Source organism: Peromyscus maniculatus, chromosome 4 (assembly GCF_049852395.1).
Source record: "Peromyscus maniculatus bairdii isolate BWxNUB_F1_BW_parent chromosome 4, HU_Pman_BW_mat_3.1, whole genome shotgun sequence".
Classification (NCBI taxonomy): domain Eukaryota; kingdom Metazoa; phylum Chordata; class Mammalia; order Rodentia; family Cricetidae; genus Peromyscus; species Peromyscus maniculatus.
This window is the reverse complement of record NC_134855.1, coordinates 138,719,025-138,743,839: the sequence shown is the minus strand read 5'-3', so window position 1 is coordinate 138,743,839 and position 24,815 is coordinate 138,719,025. Positions and strand designations below refer to the sequence as shown.

The window sequence follows — 24,815 nt, the reverse complement described above, 5'->3', positions numbered from 1 at the left end:
CCCAGGCCCACCTACAGCAAGCGGGCCGTCTGGTTTCCTTCCCTACATTTAAAGAGAAATTTGATGGAAGGGAATTTAACTTTTCATCTCAGCAAGGGAAGTTGATCTAGCAACATGTAAAGATGTCACGGTCACAAACCAAAGGGCCTGGGGCTGGGTAAGTGGCCAGCTCGCTAAGTGAGGTTTGTACTTGCTAAGTGACTATGAAATTCACTGTGGAGAGGAGGGGGGAGGGAGGGAGGGAGGGAGGGAGGGAGGAAGGGGGGAGGGGAGGGGAGGAAGGGGGAGGGAGAAGAGGAAAAAAGAAGGGAAGGAAAAAAGAAAGGAAGGGAGGAATAGAGAAAAGGGGGAGAAAATAAAGAGGGAGGGGGGAAGGGAAGGGGGAGCAGGGGACAGAGACCTCAGTGGGGACTCTGGGGCTGTCTTGGGAGCTTACAGGCTGGCTCTTGTCTTTATCCACCGTGGCTTCCATCTCCCAAACCTGCTGCCCATCTGGAAAATACAAAAACAACAGCCTTTGAAGGAACCAGGAGAAGCCAAAGATGTAAGACAGAGCCCCCAGCCCCCGGTCCCCATCAAATCCCTTCAGGGAGGTGTATGGAGTGCAGGTGTGCGTGTGGTGGGGGGTAGGGAGGGAGAGAGAGAGAATGTATTTGTGTGCGAGAGAATGTGCATGTGTGCGAGAGTTGTGTGCGAGAGAAATGTGTGTGTATGTGAGAGATCGTGTGTGAGAAGCTTGTGTGACATGGAATGTGTGTGTGTGAGTGTGTGGGGGGGGAGGGAGAGAGAGTGAGAATGAGAGCGTGTGTGTCCACATATTCCAATAGTTCTTTTTGCAGGAGAGAAACGTGTTGCCAATAGAAAACTCAGCAGTGAAAGAGAGAAAACTCGGAGGAACTGCAGACTCCACCACCATAATCTCTTCCAATCCAAACGCCTGTTTCTCTTTCTTAAAGTCACTGTTCTCCACGGCACCTGATTACATCTGTCGATTTCCGACAGGTCTCAACCCCAAGGCTGTCCCCGTCGTCCCTTCATCTGGGAACACAGGTGGTTTAGCTATCTCACTCTAAATCGGGACAGAGTAGGTGACCTGAGGGTGCCTGACTCCTGGGTCACCAGGAGGTGAGGGAACCCCCTAAGCCCACTCTGCGCTCCCACGTGAGTCACGATCGTGAGTGTCTGAGATGACTCTGCTCAGCAGTGGCCTCTCGTTCTCGGGGGCAGAAGACCGTTCATTCCCCGAGTCTGAGGCCAGCAAACAGGGCCAAACAAAACTCTTTATTTTCAAATTATAGATTTCTCTCCTGACCACCTACACTGACCGCTGGGCAGTTTTCACTGAAACAAAACATTTCCATAAGGGCTTCCAGGGTGTTTGCGGAGCACAAATGCTGAAGGATATTAAATGGTTTTATGAGAAAGGGAACATTCTCGAAACTAGCAAATGCTTGGAAAATGCTGAGTCAAAGTCCACTGGGTTCCTTGACTCGGCAGAGACTCCAGCTGCTCACACTATGGTGGGCTGTGAGACAGAGCACACCCCAACATCTGGCCTCAGAACTCTCTCTCTTTCTGGGGCAAAGCTGTTAGTGTCTGCTGTAATCTCTTAGGACCCCCAACTCTGAGGGTTGGCCAGAGAGATGTGGGTTGTGAGCAGCATTTGAACTTACTGGCCTAGGAACACCCCCTCCCCCGCAAAAAACCAACCTAACAAAAATCCTGTAATTGCTACCAAGTCGGTGTTATTGGAGGGTCTTGGGATAAGGGATAAGCCAGAGAGCTCGGCAACAGCCGCTTCCGGCCTGGCTTTGGGTTCCATGAGGTACAAGTCTGAACTTGGACGCTAGCAGCCACATAAGAGGCCAGGTGTGGCCACACTTGTGCCTGTAACCCCAGTGCCGTAGGAGTGACTATGTGAGGACCTCTGAGGCTCACTAGCTGCCAACCTAGCTCTGGGTTCAGTGAGAGACACTGACTCAAACAAACAAACAAACAAACAAACAAAACCCAAAAGCAAAGGTGGAATGTGATAGAGCGGGCACCCAAAGTCCTCTGGCTGCCGCTATGGCACACACAGGTGTACATGCCCACGCAGACACCACACTCCCAAAGTGAGATGCAGAGTGATAGAGAACACCCAACATCAGACTCTGGCCTCCCCATGTACACATACAGATGCTCACATACACATACACATGCGTGCGCGCAAGAATACACACACACACACACACACACACACACACACACACACACACACACACACAGATAGCAGAGGAAGGCAGATACAGCCATTCTTACTGGTCTTAGAACCCTGTGGAAGGGACCAGGTGACAGTCTTGGCTATCTACTGACCACGTTAAAAAAAAAAAAAGCCAAAATGTCGTCAGCCGTAATGACTGCTGAGGGGACAGGAGAAGCCACTCCAGAGGGGAATGGTGGCCAGAGGGACACCAAAGGCAAGTGACTGGAAGCTGTCAACACCCAGCTCTACAGTGTGCAAAGGCCCAAGCAGGACTAGTCAGGGGTTATCCTCACTTTTCCGTCAGAAAAAAAGACCAGGCTGCCAATCAGGCTCTGGGTTCCAACCTTGCTCACTGAATGCAGCGTGAATGCTGAGCCAGAAGCCCTGTGGGAAGATGTAAGGGGTCCCCCCCAACCTTGCTCAGCCTCTCACTGCCTGAGCTTAATTCCACATAAACCTCACTGCTTGGAGGAGCGCTTGGGAGGCTGAGGCGGGGGCCAGCCTGGGCTACAGAAACAGACCAAAAAGACAGCGAGGAGAGGAAGAAGGGGAGGGATACAGGCGGTTGGGTTCCAAGCTCATCCTTGGGAGAAGACAGAATTCCCTGAAGAACTGTCAAGAAGTTGAGCTGGGCCGGTGGTGGCGCACGCCTTTAATCCCAGCACTCGGGAGGCAGAGGCAGGAGGATCTCTGTGAGTTCGAGGACAGCCTGGGCTACCAAGTGAGTTCCAGGAAAGGCGCAAAGCTACGCAGAGAAACCCTGTCTCGAAAAACCAAAAAAAAAAAAAAAGAAAGAAAAGAAGAAGAAGAAGAAGAAGAAGAAGAAGAAGAAGAAGAAGAAGAAGAAGAAGAAGAAGAAGAAGAAGAAGAAGAAGTTGAGCTGATCCTTGACCTGTGGCACAGGAAATCCTGACATGCAAGATGGCAATGTACACAAGAGGGTATCACACTGGTTATGACAGATAGGCTCTTTGGGTCCATGGACCCAGGAGAAAAGGACAGAGGCCTCACCTTCGCTGATGGGCATGACTACCCAAGGAGGCGCTGCCAATAGGAGCTGAGCTCGAGGACAGTCTAGAAGTGAGTCAGCTCAGCGCCGCCAACAACAGGGGAATCTGAGCTCGGAGGAAGTTGGTGTAAAGATACAAACTACTGAACCACAGCCTCCAAGCTACAGTGAACCGGAAGAGGAAGGCGGCCAGCTCTGGGATGCTGAAGATGGGCATCTGTAGGCAGAACCTTGCAGTCACCCCCGTGGCAGTGACAGATTCTCCAGCTCTCCTCAGGCCCTTCCTGCCTCCTGTGCCCTTTGCCACCAGCAGAGCCCTGCCATGGCCCTCAAGATCCTTATATACCAGCTCCTGCCTTGCTGCCCTGGGCACCATTCTTAACTAACTCCTAATGTCTGTCCAGGTCCCAAAATCCTTTGTCCCTCAGATTCCAAACTGTTCCTCCAGACGCTGCCCAGAAGGCATGTCTGGCCTTCTCCCCACTAGCTAAGTTGAGTCCCAGACAGCACTGGCTAGGGTCACAGGGTTTGCAGAGGAGGAAGCCAGACTAGACCTGGCAGGATCGGGCAGCCCGGGCTGGGCACACCTGAGTGGCATTTCACCCCCCAGAGCTTAGGTATGGGCTCCTGTCCTTAAGACTTGGGTTTTCTGGGGGTGCTGCTATGGAAGGCAGGGCCCTCTGGAGCTGGCAGGTGAGGGTTGTGGGAAGAACGTGGGTGTCAGAGGAAATGCCCACCCACTCCAGTGCACTGGCGGACCTGTGTGGTGCACTGCCTAGAAGCCTTTTTGGAAATGCCCTGCAACAGTGCCGACTCGTCTCTGTTCCCTGCAGCACTCAGGCATTTTTATTCCAAACTTCAAAATGAACAGACCTGGCCTGAAATCTTTGCTTGGCCCAATTAGCTTGGATAAGGTTCTCAGTCTCTCTGTCTCTGATTTAAAACATGAGGGCACTGGAGCATTTACATCTCCTAGTGAGTACATAGATCAAAGTATCAGGCTCCGTCCAGCGTTGTGTAAGCGCATGGTAGATGTTCAGTGGGGGCTGCTATGCTGGAGTACGCAGGTTATTTGAACACATATCTCAACATGAGTTAAAACTGAAAATGCACGCATTTTAAAGTCAGAACCTAACAAGAATTCTCTGTTTGCAATGATGAATATCTACCTGCAGGGCTTGGCTGGAATCTACACAGGAAGGGTGCTGGGGTGGTGTCTCTTACATGAGACGGCTTTCCTTTGGAAAATGGGTCTTTTTCGAGGACTGGAGAAACAGCTCAGTGGTTGGAAGTACTTGCTGCTCTTGCAGATGACCAGGTTCCATTCCCAGCACTCACAGGGTGGCTCACAATTGCCTGTGATTCTAGCTCCAGGAGCCCCAACACCCTCTTCTGGCCTCTGTGGGTACTGCACTCACATGGCCCATAAACACATACATAATTAAAAATAAATCTTTAATATATATAAAGTATTTTAATGGGTCTTTTCAAGCTGGGTGCCACGGCACACACCTGTAATCTCAGCCTTTGGAGTTGGAGTGAGAGAATTTGGGGGGAGAAGGAGAGAGAATGAGAAGGAGGAATGAGGAGGAGGAAAAAGAAGAAAGGAGGCTGTATGTAAATAAAAATGCAGCCAGCAATGACCAAAGCCAACTGAAGTCAGCGTCTCCATTCTGTCTTTTAACTCTTCGGTACCCAGAGACTCACTGTGCAGGAGCTTGGAGACCCAGCCCTGCTGTGCATGTTCACAGAGCCTGTACTCAGTTCTGAGCACAGATGCTCCCGGCGGAAAATGCAAGCTGGTCTCAGCTATCTTCTCTACAGAGCCACATCACCCAGAAGGCTCAGTCAGAGGCTGGGCTTGAAAGAGAGTGTGTGGTTTGCTGTGTCTCAGAGCCATGCTTGTGAGCGACCCTTTGTTCCCTGCACCCCACCCTCACAGTTACGCACATCCTCAGGGTCATGGGAGAAGCGATGCTATGAGTATTGCTGAGTACTGCGCTCTTGAGGCAGTGCCTTCAAAATTAACCCCCAGAGACTTCCCTAAGGCTCACCTCACTCTAGCCAGGTTCACGTCCGGCGGCCAGCACTGACTGCCAGTGTAACCCTCAAGTGAGTGGGGTCTTATTATGTTGCATTCTTGCTCAATTAATAGATTGGACACGGAAGGAACTCATAGATAAGGATGAGCTGAATCCATTATTGCAGCTTGTAGCCAATAAAGGAAGGAAGAATGGACTAGTGGATGGATCAACGGGCGGGTGTATGAATTGATGTAGAGTGGGTGGATGGATGGATGGATGGATGATGGATGGATGGATGAGTGGATGGATGGATGATGGATGGATGGGTGGGTGGATGGATGATGGATGGGTGGATGGATGATGGATGGATGGATGGATGGATGGATGGATGGATGGATGGATGGGTGGATGGATGGATGGGTGGATGGGTGGATGGTTGGGTGGATGGATGAGCAGATGGGTATATGCATGGGTAAGTAGGAGGATGGATAGATATATGGATTGTGGGTGGATGATGGGTAAATGAATGGATAAACAGATGGATGGGTGGATGTACGAAAGGGTAGGTGAATGGATAGATGATGGATAAGTGGGTGGGTGGATGGATGGGTGAATAAATGTCAATGTGATAAATGATGGGTAAATGTATGGGTGTGTGAATGGATAAGTAGATGAATGGATGGGTGGACGGACAAATGGATGGATGGGTGGATGGACAGATGGATAGGTAAATATAAGCTATGCCAATACTAGGCAGTCCTTAGAATAAGGTAGATCTATATTTTCCTAACTGGAAAAAACACCCTATTTTATTAAAAAGCAACTTGGCTCAGTGTCTACAGACCAGTATATGTGGCATGAGACCATCTTGTAGTCTATAAACATGGCTGCTTGGACATAGGCAACTATAGGTAGGGGGTGCTGGTCTATCATCCCAGTGCTTGGTGGACAGAGGCAGGAGGATGGTGGGTTCCGGAACAGGCTAGCCTATATGGCTGGACCCTGTCTCGAGAGTGAAACACTAAAAAGCAGGGAGCCTGGGTCCCAGCCACTCCCAGGTCGCACCTCTGGCTGGGCTAGCTGGGGAGACAGCTCAGTGAAGCCCCTGTCTCCTATCACTTAATCAAGACACATGGGATGTGATGCTCGCTTTAACCTATTTTCATTTTTATCTTTTTTTTTTTTTTTAAACTGAGACAAGAACTCGTGTAACTTGGGCTGGCTTCCAACTCTGTACGTAAGTGAAGACGACCTTGAACTCCTGATTTGCATGTCTCCTCGAACATGCTAGGATTGCAGGTGTGTGTGCTGCCATGCACAATTTATGCTGTACTGGAGATGAAGCCCAAGGCCTCGTTCATGCTAGGTGAGCTCTCTACCAACTGAGCTACATTCCCAGTCCCGTAATCTATTTTTTTTTAATATAAAAAAGTTTTCCTTAGGAAAGATGTATACAGCAGCTACCTGCTGACCTGCCTGCTACAGGCACCCTCGGGGCCACAATAGTAGCTGGGTGCTCGACATAGACTCAGGTTCAGATCACGTGTCTCTCACACTGCAGGCCCTGTTCACTCATAGCTAGGGACAGGGATGATGTCTTCCTGCCCTCCAGGGGTTACCCAGACTGGGGGGCAGCGCCTGGCGTCTCATCAGCGCTCATGACAGAGACTCAAAGGTCCTCATCCTCCTGGAATGGAGACCCTGCCTCTGGCCCCTGTCCCTCCTGGTGCTCAGAGCCTCTCCACTGAGTCACCCAGCCCTCTCCAGGCTTCATGTCAGAATTGTTGCAGCCCCTGCCATGGAACAGAAGCTGAGGAAGGAGCAGGGGCTGTGGGGGCAAACAAGAAACCATGCAAAATCCATGCGACTTCATCCCCGGGGCGCTCTATGGGGTCTCAGCCCGGCATCTTGGACTGCCCAGTTCCCAGCCCCACTGCAGGTCCGGGGCTCAAGTACACTGAGCCTGTGAGACCTGAGAGGGCTACATGCATATCTGCTGTCCTGAGGCAAAATAAAGGAATTCGGTCTTTGGAGCAGATATTCGGGGGAACTCCCTAGATCTAAAAGGAACAGGGCTTGGTGGCCAGCACAGAGGAGGCCTTTCCAGCTTTAGTCAGAGGGGACAGAAGAGCCTTAGCAAGACTAAAGGGGAAGATGGGAGCCAGGGGATCAACCCAGCAGATGTCACAGGCTTTGAGTATCCTCATTAGGTGACCTTACCGGAGTGCATGGAGGGAGGGAGGGAGGGAGGGAGGGAGGGAGGGAGGGAGGGAGGGAGGGAGGGAGGGAGGGAGGGAGGATGGAGGAGGGAGGAGACGAATAGATGGACAGAGGGTTGAAAAGAGGGGTGGGTGGATGGAAGCACGAAGAGTCAGTTGGGAGACAGAGGGATGGATGGATGAACGGACCGACAGATAGACAGATGGACAAGACTAGGGATAGCGCTTGGTTAGTAGAGTGATTGTCATGCACAGGTCCTGGGTACTGATGCCCAGTACTGCAGAAAATGGACCCAGTGGCACATGCCTGAAATCCCAGCACTCAGGAGGCAGAAAGTAAGAGGATCAAATGTTTAAAGTCATCAGCTACATAGTGAGTTCAAAGCCATCCTAGGCTATGTAAGACCCTGTCTTAAACAAACAAAACAGATGGACAGAAGGAGGGAGAAATGGGGGAGGAGAGAAGGGAAGGAGGGAGGGAGGAGGGGGAGGTAAAGGGACGAGCAGACCTGTGACTCTATGTCTGCTGGCAGCTCAGCAGGGTTAGGGAGGGCTCACAGGAAGCAGCGTGCCTGGGGAGGGGGCTGAGCCCCACTGTCTGCCTGGAAGAGGGGATGGTGTCATCACACCCTGGCGGAGCCAGCCAGCTTTCACGAGAAGGAAGGAGAACAGACACACAGCATTTGGGTCTTGAGCTGCTGCTGGGCTGGAGTGCCGTGTGGAGGAAATCCAAGTGTCAGTTTACTCAGGAAACCAGGCCTGAAGCAGCCTGGCCCTGTCTTCAGGCACCAGCTAAATGAAGGATGCCGAAGTCGCCTCAGCCTGCACTCTGATGGTTAACCAGCATAAAGTGGGTCCTTCCTAGAGCATGGCAGTTCACCGGGCAGACTCAGGGAGGTCGGGGATGTCCCCTTAACTTAGGATCTCATGGTAACACTGCTTGGACAGACTTACACGGTGCTGCAGATGAAGCCACTGCATCCCTACACCAAGCCTCTCTCCTGCCCCCACTGGCTCGGTGGGGCTTGTCCCAGGCCACTGTGGCAGCGCCTCTTCCGGTTCTCAGTATCCACTCGGCCCTGTTCCTGTCTACACTCTGAAGATCATCTGAGTGATCTTGAGACAGTAGCCACATTACACACTCCACAGAAAACCCCCACCAATGTCCCCCTGCCTCGGGGACAAAACCAGACTCCTCTCCATGCCTACAGGCCCCAGAGATGTCTCTCTCCAGTGCTCCTCACCCCATGGTCCACAGAGCCCATCCCCATCACGGTCTGGGCTCCTGGACAGATCCTCTGGCCTAAGACTCTTCCTGACTGAGTCTACGCATCCTCCGTTCCCTCCTTCAGGCCTCTGCTCAGAGCCATTTCTTCTGGAAAGTTCCTTTCTGATCTCTCTGCCCAGCATTGCCAGATTTCACCAAAGAAAGAAGGGGACGCCCAGTCACACTCAGACTTTGGAAGACCGATTTCCACTTTCTACAAGCACGCATGCTCCTCTCTCCGTTGCTACCTGGGATGCAGGTAGAAGAGCAGCTCAAGGCTTGTCTGGGGGTCACAGGAAGCAGGCATCCTGCACCCTCAGCCTTTCTGCAGACTCTGTCCTGCTTATCAACAAGCCTGAAGTGTCACCCCCCACCCCACCCAGGGCAGGGACTTTATCTGCCATGCTGCCCTTGACACACAGTAGGTACTCAATAAATGCCCAAGGGTGGATGTGAGTAGAGCCCGGGGGACGAGTGAGCAGAGAAGCCTGTCTTCCACAGAGGCCCTTTGCGCTCCGGTTTGCGCCCACCCCTGCTGCGGCCGCTGTTCTCCGGGCTGAGCATCGTCTATAGACAACTCTGCAGGCTGCAGCCGCCAGGCACGTTGGGAACCAGGAAACTGGGGTTTGGGGCCCTGCCCTCCACTGCTAAGTTCTGTCACCTCAAGGAAGTCTGTGGACGGCTGTGTGACTCAGCACCCCCATCCGTGGAGGGGGAAGGGAGGGAGCTGCCCTCACCCCAGCTCTGCTGGGCCGGGATGCCAGAATCTGAAGGCTCTCCAAGTGAAAGGGAGATAATGTCTGCTGTGCCGGGATTCTGACAGCCAGGAGAGCAACAGGCCCTGCCTCATAGACTCCATGTGGAGAGGTCAGAACTCCCCCAGGAGGGCAGCTGATGCCTTCAGAGCGCCCACTGTGTGCCTGCACTTACAGTCTCCATCTCCTGATTATACTAAAACACCATTGACTCCATTTCAGAGTTTGGGAAAGTGAGTCCCAAGGACACAGCAGAAGACAGACTGGGGATTTTGATGGACACTCCGAAAGCTAAGCCACTGACCAGCAGGGGGGCTCAGAGGCTGTTGGCGCCAAGGACAAGTTTTTGTTTGGTTGTTTGTTTGTTTTTTTCTTTCTTATTATGTGTTTTCCATTTTTGATGTTTTTGGACAGGGTATTATGGAGCCCAACCAAGCAGCCAAGCTAAGGGTAACCTTGAACTTCTGATCTTGCCACCACCACTCCCCCCCACTTCAAGGCATTATAGGTGTGCCTCAGCATGCCAGGATTAAAGATTAACCAGTGCTGGCGATGGAACCCAGCATTTCATGTGTGCTAGGCAAGAGCTTTACCAACTCAGGCACATCCGGTTCCCTCTTCCCAAGTGCTGGGATGAGAGGCATGTACCACCACGCCAGGCTCCATCAATTTCTGAGGATGCAAACCCTACGGTTCAACTTAACCAGGAAACTCCTTCCTGTGTGGCCGCTCTCCAAGATTACACACAGCGTGAGGATGAGCCGTGAGGATGCCCAGGTAAGGATGCCTCTCGGAGAAAGTGGCCCAGGTGGGAGAAGGGACGGTTTGATTCCCTCAAGAGACTGATCTGTGCAGGGAGGTAGGAGGCTTGGACACGCATGCAGCTGTCTGAAAATAATGCATTTTCTGTCTCCAGAGAGGCTCAGAGCTGCTGCCTGGCCTGTCTTTGGAGGGGGTTGACAGAGGGTATGACACCGGCCTTGAGTGAGTCACCAGGGCAAAGGTCTCCTGAGCCTTAGTCATGCTGTCCAGCCTGGAGTCTGGTTTCCAGAGGTCCGTCCAGCCTACGGTCAGTACTGCTCAGAGAAGCCCACCCAAGCCTCATGACCACACCCCAAGAAGAAGAGCAGGTGCAGAGGGGGCTGTTGGTAAGGTACCTCGAATTCCCTCACCACGCTCATTCATGGAAAAATACTTTCTGAGCAAAAATGTTTCAAAATATATTTTAAGCACATACATAATTCTATTTATTAAACAAAGTCCAAGAGATACAGCCTTTGGGAACCTGGGGGCAATAAAGTGAGTCATGGCTGGCTTCAGTGACTCAGTGGGAACGAGGGGATTCCACCGCCTACGCCTCCTCTTGAAAAAAAAAAAAAAACAATTTGCCTTCTCGACAGGTGATGGGAGCCTCTGCCATCAGTCCGCGCCAAGAAAACCATCCAACAAAACAAGAAACCCGCTTCAAAAAATTTTAGTTGTAGAGCTGAGTAATTCGATGTGGGCCTGTGTCCAGCCTACGCCCCCGCGGGACACAGAGAGCCCGGGAGTGGCTTGGCCGGGCCAGGGACTGAATTAAGAAGGACTTACCAGCTGAAGAATTCCAAACCCCTGTGTCACATGGAGGAACCTTCCAAAACACTGGATCGTGCCAGCCTTGAGAGTCACTCGGAGCCATGGTAACCCTGTCTCCTCAACCACACTGCTTGTGTTTTTGTGTCCCTAGATTTTTTCCTGTTTTGCAATGTTTTGCTGGGACCCCCGACTCTGCCCAAAGTCAGGGGCCAGGGGCCAGGGTTCCTAGCGAGGTCAGGAACAGCCTGCCTCCCAGCCTGACCTTCCCTGGAAGGCTATGCATCTTTTATTTTGTAGAACACATGGGAGCAGAACTGTCCCTGGTCATTCTCTTGACCTTCTCTCTGACATGACAGGAGAAATCACTCCAGAGCTCAGGGAAATGGTGGTCTAGGGTTCCAGATCTTGCTCCAGTTGAGGGCTAACCCAGGGTCTCCCGTTTGATATCTTTGAACCTCAGTCAACTTGTCTGCAAAATGGGGACAGCAAGGCACTTTTCAAGGCTGGAGGGACAACAAAAGGGGGTGCTACTTTCCTTCAGCATCACACACACACACACACACACACACACACACACACACACACACACACTTACTATGCACAGAGACTATAAGTTGAGTATGCAGCGGCAAACAGCAAGTCCCTGTTCCCAAGGAACCAACAGTCTAGTGTGGGAAGCAGTGGACAGAGACAGCAGAGAGACAAATGAAGTGCTGAGTGCCACCTGGAGAATGAAGCATGTCCATGAGACAGGAAAGGGATCACTGGATTAGGGGATGAGCCACGAAGGTTTGAGCAAAAACACCTCTCAAGGAAAGTGGTTTCTAAGTGATAGGAGATGTGAAGGAACAGGGGAGAATGTTACAAAGCCAGCGGCATATGCCAGGTCCTGGGGCATGAAGGAGCATGGATCACCCGAAGACGGAATAAAGAGGGTTTCTCTGCAGCCAGGAAAACCAGGGGGAGAGAGGATCAGCTGAGATCAGAAAGATGAGCAAACAGTCTCACGGGTCCCTGCAAGTCCTACGAAGAATTAAAAATAGGATCGAAACACATAATGATCCTTATTATGGCTGCTGCTATAAATAGAACCCCACTTTCCAAAACACGGGGTTCTCCTAACTCCAGCACCCCGTGGCCCCTCTCCTCAGCGTTTTCCACCTCCTCAGCTTGTCCTCTTGATGGAGTGGAAAGTGCCAAACCCGTTTTAGCGGACCGCTATAAAAAGCATGCTGAGGCTCCCGGGGCCGATGACCAAACTCTGGGGCTAATATTAGCCTGAAGCTGTCACCTTTCCTAATGAGAACAGCAGCTGGGATTCCCCTGCCTTGGAAAACTTGGGCCGCCCCACCCTGCTTGCAGCGCCTACTAGCCAAGTGTCCATGGAGATGGACACAGGATGGGTTTTGGAAAAACCAACTTCAGTTACATGGATCTCCCTTGCAGGAGGTGAACCCTCGGGGTCAAAAGAGCAGACTCTGCACCTTGCAAATTATCAAGGCCCCCTGTCTTGAGAGGAGCCACATACCCCTCTCAGGGAAGCCTACTTCTTGGGGGGTACTCAGGGTGCCTCAGAAGGCCTCGCTGGTCCCTGAGATCCCAGAGTTGGTGTGAAAGACTCTCGGTGATGAAACAGGTATTATACCAACAACTCAGCAGAACTCAGAGTTCTCCATCACTACAACCTGGTTTAAGCCCATGCTTTGGGGACCAAGAAGGATCTTAGAGCAAATCAAGCCATATCTGCACTTTTTCAGACCCTGGAGCCACGCTGCCTGAACCACCAGGTACCAGCTGTGTGGTATTCATTACGTCATCTAACATCTGTGCTTGGTCTCACTGTAGAACTTGGGGAAGAGTAGCTCATTTGGAGGGCTATTATAGGACTCAGATTGCCTAGCCTCGGCAAATGCTTAGACCAGAGCTTGGCTCAGGATGAGTGACTGTTGCTTTTAAATGTCTCCTGGCTCTCCGGGTGAACTCTTGACTTTGTTCTTCCCTTGCAAAGTGTCAAAACAAAAGGAAAGAATGGTTTATTCAGCTTCCAGTGATGGGTCACAGTCCATCTTTTCTTGGAGGTCACAGAGGCAGGAGCCTGAGACAGCTGGTCACCCAGCTCACATTTTATGAACATTCTCAATGGACTCAGCCCTGTCTGTGTACAGAGCCCAGCCTGCATACTCCCTTCCTATCTTCTCGACTCCACAGAATGGTGAATCACATGAATTTGACCAAAAGAAGTCCTTTCTCAGAGAGGTCCAGCAGTCTACCCAGGGTGGGACGGCAACCGAGCTCTGACTGCTTTCCTTCCTACTGTTGTGATAAAATATTTTGATAAAAAGCAATGCAGGAAAGAGAGGGTTTATTTGGCTTCCAATTATGGGTCAGAGACCATCATTTCATGGAGGCCACAGAGGCAAAGGCCTGAGACAGCTGGTCACCCAGCAGCCACAATCAAGAACAGAGAACTAAGTGCAGCCATGCTGCCTGTTTGCTTCTTATGGGCAGGCAGCCTTTTTTTTAGTTCTGTGCCTAAGGGATGGTGCCACCCATAGTGACTGTGTCCTCCCACATCAGAGTGATTCTCCACAGACATGTCAGTTAACCTGATCTAGACAATTCCTCATTAAAACTCTGTTCCGCCAAGTGATGGTGGTACATGCCTTTAACCCCAGCACTCGGGAGGCAGAGGCAGGCAGATCTCTGTGAGTTGGAGGCCAGCCTGGGCTACAGAGTGAGATCCAGGACAGCCAGGGCTGTTGCACAGGGAAATCCTGTCCCAAAAAACCAAACCAAACCAAACAAAACAAACCACATCTCTTCCCAGGTGATTCCAGGTTGTGACAAGGTGGCACCAAAAACTGTCACACAGTTTGACCTCAAAGCCTGGGCTTGGGACCATGGGACTTTGGGACCTGGACTTGGGACCATGCAGCCGGCAGCCCCACCCCCACCTCCTAAGCTTGTCCAACCCAAACCTACACACAGACACCACGGCCTCACACAAGGCATGTGGCCAGAGCTCTGAGGAGGCTGGAGGGCCACAAAGACAGTCACAGGTGTTCAATGACCACAAGCTGTCACTCAGGGCACACGACTCCCATACGCCCCCAACTCCAGGGGCAGGACTGATGTGCCAGTTCACAGAGGGAAGCCCAACCACAGGCTGAGGCTACATATGTCTATGGGTGAGGGCCCCAACCTTGACCATGCTTAATAATAATGGCATAATAATAACTCAGCATGCTGAGTTAGGTGGGAAATGTGCCATTATGATCATTTCTACTGGGCCAACTTGACTTTTCAAGGCCACATGCTTCTGATGGTGAGGCCAAGGTATGGATGGCTCTGGAACTCAGGAGAGCTGCAGAGAAGCCCACTGTTGTGGGGTAACCCTTTGTGCACTGTGAAGATGGGTCACTGTTTAACCTCATCTGCCACGGCACCTTCTGATGGGTGTAATGAAGAGCTGAATGGCCAATAGCTAGGCAGGAGAGGCTAAGGAGGACTTCTGGGGAGAAAGAGGAACCGGTGGGGCAGGGGAGGTTTGAGATCTGAGAGATGAGAGATTTGCCAGCCAGACACAAAGAAAGTGGGATGTACAGTATGGAGGAGAGGTAACGAGCCACATGGCCGAATGTAGATTAATATAAATGGGTTCATTTAAGTTGTAAGAGCTGGTTGGGAACAAGCCTAAGCTAAGGCCAAGCTTTCATAATTAATAAGAAGTCTCTGGGTCATTATTTGGGAGCTGGTGGTCCACGGAAAGACTTACTACAGCCAACGCCACTCAATCAGCGCTCACTCACTCACTCTTTCAGCAAGCAGTTCATCAAAGCTATTGACCCAGACATCCGAGAACTCGCTGGCAGCCCCCAGCAGGAGGGTCTCAGTAGGTTCCATCTCCCCATCCTTTCTTAGATGTCCCTATGGACACAGGCGCTGCCACCTTGGACATGAGTGACAAAACGTTTGCATCTTATTAGCTTATTCCCCTCATGGCGCTTTAAAACCTCATTTGTCTTGTCAATCTTCATAGCAGGACTGAGGCTAGTGTCCTGATCCTGGAGATGCATCCAGCCTGGAGACCGTGCTGATACCTGGGCATTGACAGTTCCTGTTACTCGAATTCACTAAAGGCAGACTACTACCTCAGCATGCTGTGGTGGTTAATATTGTCCACTTGACAAAGATCTGGAGTCAACCAAGAAGCAAGTCTCCAGGTGTGACTGTGAGTGGTGATCTAGACGAGGTTAAAGGAGACCCACTCTAACTGCTGACCAAACTAAAAGAGGAAAAGAACTGAACACTAGCCTCAGGATTCCACATCTCCTGACTACAGATGTATTGTGACCAGCTGCTCCTGATGGGCTTGACCCTTGAACTGTGAGCCAAAGCAAACCCTTCCTTTAGCTGTTTTTGTTAAGGTGGCCAACACTGCAATGGGAAAAGTAACTAACCCTCGGGCCCAGACCAAACAGAACCATGTCTCTACCCGGGTTACACACTCTCGATAAAAAGGAAATGGGCTGATAACGCACTGTAAGACATTTTCACAGCGGGATATGCTGTGTCTGTTTATAGCCAGGTTCTGAAAGACCGGGAAGTGTCAGCACGGACATTCATGCAGCCAGAAAAGCACAAGTGAAACTATAGACTCAAAAATGTGTCTGTGTAAGCAGAGACTCGGCCAGTGGAGCCCTGTGGGTAGTGGGTCAACCCCTGCCTCCTGCCTGCTCCCCGTCTGTATGAGCATTCCAGGGGGGCACATGGGTTTGTGACAGGGAGCAGGTCATTTGCCCTTGTCTTGGGGTCTCCTAACACTCACTTATGTTCTTTTCCTACCTTTCAAGTGACCTCTAAGCCACCTGTTGCTGATTCACCATGAGGGTCAATTCTGCCTGTCAAGATGAACTGGGCAATGATTGCATCGATTTCAGTCATTAGGACTTGGGCAGAGTTCAGAGCATGGGGTGGGGGAGCCAGGGATGCTGGGAACATGCTCTGCTCACAGACGGCCTCACCACTCTTGTCCAGCAATGGTGTCAACTGTGACTGGGAAAGGACATGACCATAAGCCCCTCCCACCTGGGGACAGGCTATATTGTCACTTTTACTTCCACTTCCGACCCCAATGTGTCTCCTGTCCCCACGGCCACCTGGACACAGGAGCCTCAGATGGCCACACCTATTGCTCAGACTTCAGGCTTTTCACAGCATTTGCTCTGCTGTCCCCTCCGGCTGCTGTGACAGCAATGGAGCTTCCCAAATCTGCTTGCTGCTCTCCTGTCCCCAATGGGGGCTATCCTATGAGTCATCTAATCAGAGTCTAACAGAGACCTCATTGCTACCCTTAGCCAGACTCTGCCACTCCATCTAGACCCCATGGCTGTCCACTCCCAGACACCTTGCCTGTGATAGATGAGACCCTGGTTTGTCTAAGGGGGTCCAGAGTTCATCAGACCCAACATTCACATTTCCAAAAGGGGACCCACATTCCAGCTCAGCCTCTTCCCACACTGCTTCTCTTATGCAACAAACCTCAGTGACAAAGTGTCCACTTCACACCCCAGGGCCCACCTCAGAGCTGCAAAGCACTCAGTTTCTCCTCTTAGAAATAGGAAAAGGAAAAGGTATTTTTAAAAATGTTTGCCTATGTGAGGAAAATATATCAAAACAAAAACAAGGTTGATGAAAGGGGACAAGTTCAGTCTCCAAGGAAACATCCAAGGACCAATTCAAGCATGCCACCCACATCAACGGTGACCTGTGTGGCTGTGGGTCACGGGGCAATGAGCCAGAAGAAGGGGAAGTTACCCAAAAGGCTGAGTGGAGTGTGAGGCTCGCTTCTGTGTGGCTCAGAGAAGCAAGAGAAAGCGAGAAAGTGACTGACCTGTGGTCTTCTCCATGAACACAACCTTGGACTCAGCCGTAAAGTTCTGGCCTGTGAGGATCATCTGCTGGCCCCCATAGACCAGGCAGCTGTCCACGTCTTGTCTCTCCACCATGGGCAGCTCGTGGGCAGAGCGCTGAGCTGAGGGCAAGAGGAAAAAGATACACCGTGACCCAGAGGAATCTGCTCCAGAGACGCAGAAAAGACGGCGGGATTGGAGACCCAAGTGGGAATCCCCAAACATCACATCCTTGGAAGAGCCACAAGCCACTTAAGCCAACTTGCTCTCACGATGCTCTACGTGCATGAATCCAGGCGGTCTTCCCCGCAGGACAGGCAGGAGCAGATGGACTGGGTCTTGAGGCTCCTCTGTGCACAGACAGGCCCAGTCCACTCCCTCCTCACAGTCTCCGCTGTTCAAGTTACTTCTTCCTTACACAACCCAGACTCACAGACCCCTGGGAGCTGAGGGTGCAGCCAGCTGAAGTTTGTGGGTGATTCTTACTGCAAGTTGTGTACCCCAGGATCTGCCCCCATGGCTTCATTTTCTAGAGGTCCCCCTCCATCACTATGTTCCCACCAGATAGATAGATAGATGATAGATAGATAGATAGATAGATAGATGATAGATAGATAGATAGATAGATAGATAGATGATAGATAGATAGATAGGTAGATAGATAGGTAGATAGATAGATAGATGATAGATAGATAGATAGATAGATAGATAGATAGATAGATAGATAGATGATAGATAGATAGATAGATAGATGATTGATAGATAGATAGATAGATAGATAGATAGATAGATAGATAGATGATAGATAGGTGGCAGACAGTGTGTGCATGCATGTGTGTGTATTTTGCTGCGCTTGAGAGTCCCCAGGCATGCTAGGTAAGCAGGGTACCCCTAAGCGCCAGCCCTGGCCACCTCTTAGACGTGCTCCCCTCCTTGAGTGTCTGTGCTCTCCTGGGCTCTTTGCCCCTCCCTGCATGGGTGGTTCCTCCCTCATCACCTCAGATCCCACCCAGTCTGGCCTCCTCCGGGAGGCTCCCTGGGCCACACTCCCACTTCTTTGCCCCCCACCCCACTCCCTCCCCTGCTCCCTCCTGCTCATCCCTTCTCTGGAGAAGGGCTCACTTTCAGACACCCTATGAGAGCTGTCCTCAGCCCCAGGAGAGAGGTGCTAGAGGTGGCAGAGTGCAGGCAGGCCGGTCTTTCCCATCTCTGCTCCTCTCTACCCACAGTAAATGAAAGCTGAGGCGGTTCTCTGCTGGCACCCCATACTCAAGTGCTCACAGCTCCTTCGGAGGAAGCGGACAGCACAGATTCACTTTCAGCTATGGACAGGACCCCACCTGACTGAGACGGGAACCCTCCTCAGCAGGCCCAGCACCCAGAGCCACCCCTCAGCCCTTTGTGGGACGCAGGCTGCAGGAGACAATGAACAGAGACAGGTGCAGCCCCAGCCAGGTGACCAAGGAACATCTGGGGCAGCCAGGTCCCTCCCACTCCCTTAGGCCCCTCCCTCCCTTCCTCCCTCCACAGCCCTGCCTTCCTGGTGAGTCAGCTTGAGCGTCTGGCTCTTGGCCTACAGCTTAGGGCTGGGCAGAGGGCCAGGTCTTTCCATGCCAGGGCCCCCGGACCTCCCCATCCCCTCCCCATCCGGGAGCCGGGAGCCAGCCGGGAGCCTGAGCAGCAGCCTTGTGAGGCCCAAACTTAACCCTTTTCTTCCATGTTAGGGGACATATCACCCTCTTCCTCTGTCCCCAGGGCTGGGGAGCCATACTGAGTAGCAGGTGCACTTAGGGATTTCCAAGGCTTCCACCCACTTCCTAGTGACTTGCCCAGCCCCGTGGTCCTGATGCCTGGCTCCGTGCTCAGAAGCAGCACTGCACCCCGTCGCCTGTGGGCTCTGAGACGTGTTGAGGAGCCAGGGCTAAAACTGCTAATTCCTCCCACATGGGTGAGTTATTAAGCCTGTCTTTCAGTGTGGAAGGCCCTGATGTTCTAACCGAGCTACTGCACAGGCAGGTTTACCAGCAGTGAAAACAGCAGCTAGCCGCAGAGGTGGCTTCTTACACTTGCCTTTGATGGAGTGGGGGAGGGGTGCGGTAGGGGCTGCTGGCACTGGAGATGCCAGCAGGAACCACCCCTCCCATCTTACAGGTGGAAAACCTGAGTCATTGCTACTGGGGAGGCCAGCCAAGGGCTTGCAGTCAGCTAGGCAAGGGCCAGGCTGGGCGAGCTCTCCCAGGGGTGGGAGCCTTGCCGTGAATCACCAGCGCTAACGCACAGGTCTGGGGCAGCCTCCTCTCTGCACAGCTCCAGGTCCCCTGCCGGCAGCAGCAGCCACCTGGACACATGTGCAGTGCTAGCTACCTCCTTCAGCACTGCTGGGATGGTGCCTGTAACAAAAAATGTCAACAGAGCAAGCCAGCTTCCTGGAGGCCTCGGCGTCACACCCGAGGTGTGCCCAAGCCTTCTGAATGGGATGGAATGGGAAAAGCAAGCATCTGACTCCTCCCCAGGCTCTCTGTGTGCACACGCACACACACGTGCACACACACACACACACACACACACACACACGCGCGCGCGCGTGCGCGCGCACACACACACACACACACACACACACACACACACACACACACACACACACCCCCGCAGGCTGACAGGGACGCTGAACAGAAAACCAGCCTGACATCCCACTGGACTTCTGTAACGTAGATTCTCAGCCTCGGTGTCTCTGACCTCGGGCCTGATCCTTCTTTACTGGGGCCAACCCATGCACAACTGGATTATTCAACAGCACCTTGAATCTCTGATCTCTTCCCAATGGTTGCCAGTAGTGACCCCACCTACCAGCTATGAGACCCCAAAATGTGTGCACACGTGGCTGGTGTCCCCTGGGGAAGGAGGGGCACAAAGTCACCCCTAAAAGTGACAGCTGTAGAGATTCTGACTTAAGAGTCTGGGGTGGGGTGGGACCCCAGCTGTGATTATTTAGAAGACAATCCTAAAGGTCCCAGATGGCCACAGTCACCATTGCTGTGGGGGATGGGGGGGATCCTGCATCTGCCACTTTTTGGCTTAATGACCCTGGGGACAAGTCATTTCACCTGAGTCTCAGAGGGCTACTCGGTGGCATCATAACAGTGCTTGCTTCATGGGTAAGCTTCATACAGATGCCGTGTTCACAGTAGACGCCGGTAGAGCTGCCAAGCTGTCTCATCTCAACCAGTGCCCAGGGTGGGTACGCGAGTGGACAAAAGGAGGCACGTCCTTTCGGAATAGCACCCAGCCAGGAAAAGGCTCAACATGCTGACACCTGGCCTGTGCTGTTCCATAGAAAAGGAATCCGCACTAAAGGACAAATTTAATGTGGTCAGAAACATGTGGCCTGTGGCAGTTATTAAGTTAGCCTCTTAATAAGCTGTAGTGTGCACTACTGTCCACTATTTGGCACAGTGAGTCCCTTTACAGGGTGGGCGACATTTGTCCAACGCATGCTGGGCATGCAGGAACGTTCAGTGCCGAGCTCACGTGGGCTCGGAAGGTGCAGCTTCCTGGGAGACACCAGTGTGGTGTGGTCCATGCGTTCACACCAACGTCTCCAATTCTTCTCCGAGACTCCCGACCCTAAGGCAGGTTTGCTGACTCTAAGCACACGGGCTTCTTAAAGGGGCCTCCCAGAATCCGCAATGGCATAAAGTTGAGGCAGTGCTTAATAAAAATCCAGAGGAGCCTGGCCACTCCCTGGGGCCCCTGTATCTTAGGCAGAGGCCAGAAGTATGTATTTTACCCATCTTCCCACGTGGCTTCTCACACATGTTGCGGGGCTCAGTTGCACATGGCAGAGGCCGCCTGAGGACAGGGGGATCTCCTCCCAGACAGTGCCCTAGTCCTTGGAGAAGCCCTCAGCAAAGCAAAGCAGTCTAATTAGCCTCCAAAAGAGGAACTGAGGAGAGTGAGTGGCAGCTAGACGACCCTCCTGAGGCCCGCAGTTCTGCCTGATGCAACTTCCACCAGCTACCTCTGCTAACTGGAGCAACGGGCAGGACCGGAGGGGGCTCTCAGGAAGTCCTGGGTCTCCTGGGCTCCCGCCACTGCTCCCATCAACCCCTGGAGCTCCCGCTCAGCTCTTTAGAAATTCCAAGCCATCCAAATGCTCCTGACTATAGTTCTCCAACCAAACGCTGCCCTGCCCGGGTTCAAATCCATCCTGGTGGACCCGGTCCAGCTTGGGGACGATCCAGGCTCCTGCTTAAACTTCCAGGTGGGCCCAGGCCTCGATGCTGTCCCCTCCAGTTTCTGGCACCTCATAAATTGTCTCGGGGTCCCGTATTTTTACAAGTTCTGAATCCACCGGGCGCAGTGGCTCATTTTTCCCAGTGCCAGTGCTGACCCGCAGCCAAGCAGTGAACACCTCAGAGCTCTTGAGGGAAAACTCACGGGTCCCTTCCCACGCCCACAGGGGTGAGCGGCCAAGACCATGCTCTACCCAGGAGCCTCTAGAGGGAGACAGGAAAGGCTGGCTGGGGAAGGTGTCTCTGCAGAGCCAGGATTCTGTTAGTATGGGACAATTACTGCCACAGAGGGGACCTTGGGTCCTGGCATGTCCTAAGTATGTTTTCTATACTGTAGGATGCACATAGCACTAGGAGATGAGGGCCGTTTGTCAGTACAAGGATGCTGTAATGTGCCTACAGAGTCCCAAGTCTAGCCTGATAACATCTAGCACTGGAGCCTCAGCCGATCCCTCCATCTCTCTGGGCCTGTCTTTCTACGGGTGTTAATTGCATTTACTTTTATTGCTAAATGTCATGAGCCCAAGGAGCAGAGTTGAGGACACTCTGTCAGGGGACACTCTTGAAAGCTTGTGGGTAAGAGGGGCAGACGAAGTAGAACCAGGCTGGGCCAGAGGGAGCTGTTGTATTCAGGCCCGGGTTTACTGTGACCACTCACTACAACTTCCCTGAAGCTTCTCCTCTGGGGGGATTGTGCTACCATGTGACCTCGGAGGTCTCAGCCTCCTCATGTAGAAAGGGGGACAGCACTTACCCTACAGAGAGGTTCCCACCTGATCACCCCGTCCACATGGCACCAGCTGGAGACCACACTCTGTTCTTTGTATTTCCTGGCCTGACCTTGACTTTTCTCCTGCCCATGCCATGGACATTCTCAAACATCTCTGTATTTAACAAGATTCTCCCTAGAGGCCGCATGAACCCCAGGTGATTGATGGGTCCCCTGGTCACTGAGGGGCCCATGCTACTGAAACACAGAAGAGATCCAGGGCTTTAGTCCCTTCCTGTGCAAGCTAGGGGTGCAGTAAGCGCCTTCAGCCTTTGAGGGGATGGGCTCTGGGGATCAGGCCTGCCCGGCTCACTGGTACATGTCAGTGCTCAGCAAATATGTCCCAATATTCCTGGATGAGGAAGCAAGGGGCTGATGGGGTGATGAGGCTGGGGAGGAGCTGGCATGTGCAAGTCCGTGGGCACACTGGACAGTCTGTCAAGGGTGGTTCTGCCTGCCTGTTCCCAGGTGGCTGGATCAGGAAAGGGCTCGAGTGTGTGTGTGTGTGTGTGTGTGTGTGTGTGTGTGTGTGTGTGTGTCCACCCGGGTCCAGGCTCCCAGCAAAAAAGTTCTCTTGGCAACCTCTGCCAGGTTGCCCACGCCTCCCCCAACTGGTAACCTGGTTTCTCCTGAGTGGCAGGGTGTGTGGCCCACTGCGCTTCCCTGTGGTAACTTGTGTTTGCTGAAATCTCATATGCACCTGCTGTTTCCCAGGCTGTGGTCTCCCTGTGATGATGTGGCAACAGCCAGAGGCGTGATTAAGTTTTCTTTGTAGGGCTCCAGGGACTGTCACAGGGGACCTGTCCATCCTGGACCAGTACAGGAGAGGGTTACAACTGTGATCATGCTTTTCTGTCATACACCTGCACTTAACCACACAGCAGCAAGTGGAGCTACTATAGCCACTCCTATTTTAGAGACAGGGAAAATGAGGCATGGGTCATTAAGTAACTCCTCTGGGACTAAATGGTCAGTAAGCGGCAGAGGCTGGATTTGAACCCAGACCTCTGGGTCCCGAACAGTCTCCTAACCACCATTCCAAACTCTTCCTACCCTCCTGTGGCCCCTGGTGTTGCTCAAAGTGGCCTCGGGTTGCTGCTGACAAGTCTCCTGGGCAGCAGAGGCTGACAAAGGCCTGGCCTGTGTCTCAAACGAGCCATGCATGCACTCTGCAATGGGAAGTAAAAATACATAAGCGAAAATATGTGATAGCCAAGGACCCAGCAACACTTTCTCGGGGTATTTACCAGAAAAACAAGAGCCTTTGTCCACAAAGGGATGCTGATATCTTCACCCTAACACCCACGCCGTGGGACAGGCCAGTACCCACTGCTGGTGACTAAGCCATTGGATTCCTACAATCGCACTGCTCAGCCATCTGCAAGGGCAAACTGTGCAATCGAGCAGCAGGAACAGGCTCAGAAAACCAGATACTGCGAGAAAACAGCAGGACCCCAAACACACAGTCTGCGCCTGCATCCTTCACAGAGCTGCAGAGCCATGGTGACAGGCAGCCAATCGGTGATGGCCTCTCTGTGCCGCCTGGCAAGAGGCAGCAGCTGAGGGGCTGAGAGGGGCCTGACGGGGCCAAGCGCTCTGTGGTTGGAACGGTGGTGACAAGCGTGTCCACCAGTGCCAAGTCACTCAACTGAACGACACGTCCATGCAACCTCCTGTTTCTTAATTACACCTCGGTGGAAACGCGTCTGTCAGAGACAAGCCCAGGCCTCCCACTCTGCAAAAGGAACAAAGTGAATCCATGTTGCACACTGGGTGGGCAGGGCCTGGCCCACAATCGCTTTAGGCATTTCCTGAGCTGCGGTTGTGCAGATGAATCTGCAGGTCATAGAGAGAATCCACAGGTCTTGAGCAGGGCTGCAGCGGGTCACAGACAGAGGCCGCCAGGACCCGCAGACATCACCTTGTGACCCCCTGGGAAGCCTCTGAAGGCTTCTTCCCCCACGTCCTCAATGTCCTAACCAGTCCTAGTGACAAGTCCCAAACACCCCCCACGTCCTGGCGGGATGGACATGGAGGAGTGTGGCGGTCGGGGTGCACACGGGAGCTCCGAGGCCTCTGGGCTCAGCGACACTTTCTGCACCAGGAGCCTGTGAGTGAGGAGTTAGCTGGGAAGGTCACAGGTTTTCTGCGCCCTCTTCAGACTCTTGGGGGCCTCCCTATATCCGCATTCTAAGACCGCACCCTAATGGAGACAGTGTGTGTGTGTGTGTACTAGTGTGCGCATATGTGTACGTGTGTGCACACGTACGTTTTATGTATTTTTATGTGTGTATATGTAGACATGTAAATGTGTGTGCATATGTACACATATACGTATTTATTCATGCTTGTGTGTGCATGTGCGTATATGTAAATGTTTATGTGTATATATGTATACATGTAAATGTGTGTATTTATGTATGCATACACATGCATATGTATATATGCATTTGTGTGTGTGAATGTGTGTGAACATGTACATGTATATATGTAAGTACTTAAGTGTGTGTGCATGCATATATACATGTATATATGTATGGTTGTTTATATGTGTATATGTATGTGCATGTGTATATGAGTATACATGTGGGCATGTGTAAATATATATACATGTGTTTATATGTATATGCACATGTACAAGCAGGCACGTGTTATGTATGTATATGCACATATGTGTATTAAGTATATGTAGGTCTTTATACATATGTTTGTGCATTAGTATTGTTTATATGTGTATGTGAATATGCA

General features: G+C 52.1%; 1 protein-coding gene across 4 annotated transcripts in view; it reads right to left on the bottom strand.

Moving 5' to 3' along the window:
- Nfatc2 (nuclear factor of activated T cells 2) overlaps positions 1 to 24,815 on the bottom strand; it is a 130,285-nt gene that overhangs the window by 29,369 nt on the left and 76,101 nt on the right. For all 4 annotated transcript variants that reach the window (XM_076571108.1, XM_006989247.4, XM_006989246.4 and 1 more), the window contains exons 6-7: positions 16,988 to 17,128; positions 437 to 492 (exon numbers count right to left, since the gene is read on the bottom strand). In XM_076571108.1, coding sequence (XP_076427223.1) covers positions 437 to 492; positions 16,988 to 17,128 — 197 coding nt within the window. The remainder of the gene's footprint in view (positions 1 to 436; positions 493 to 16,987; positions 17,129 to 24,815) is intronic.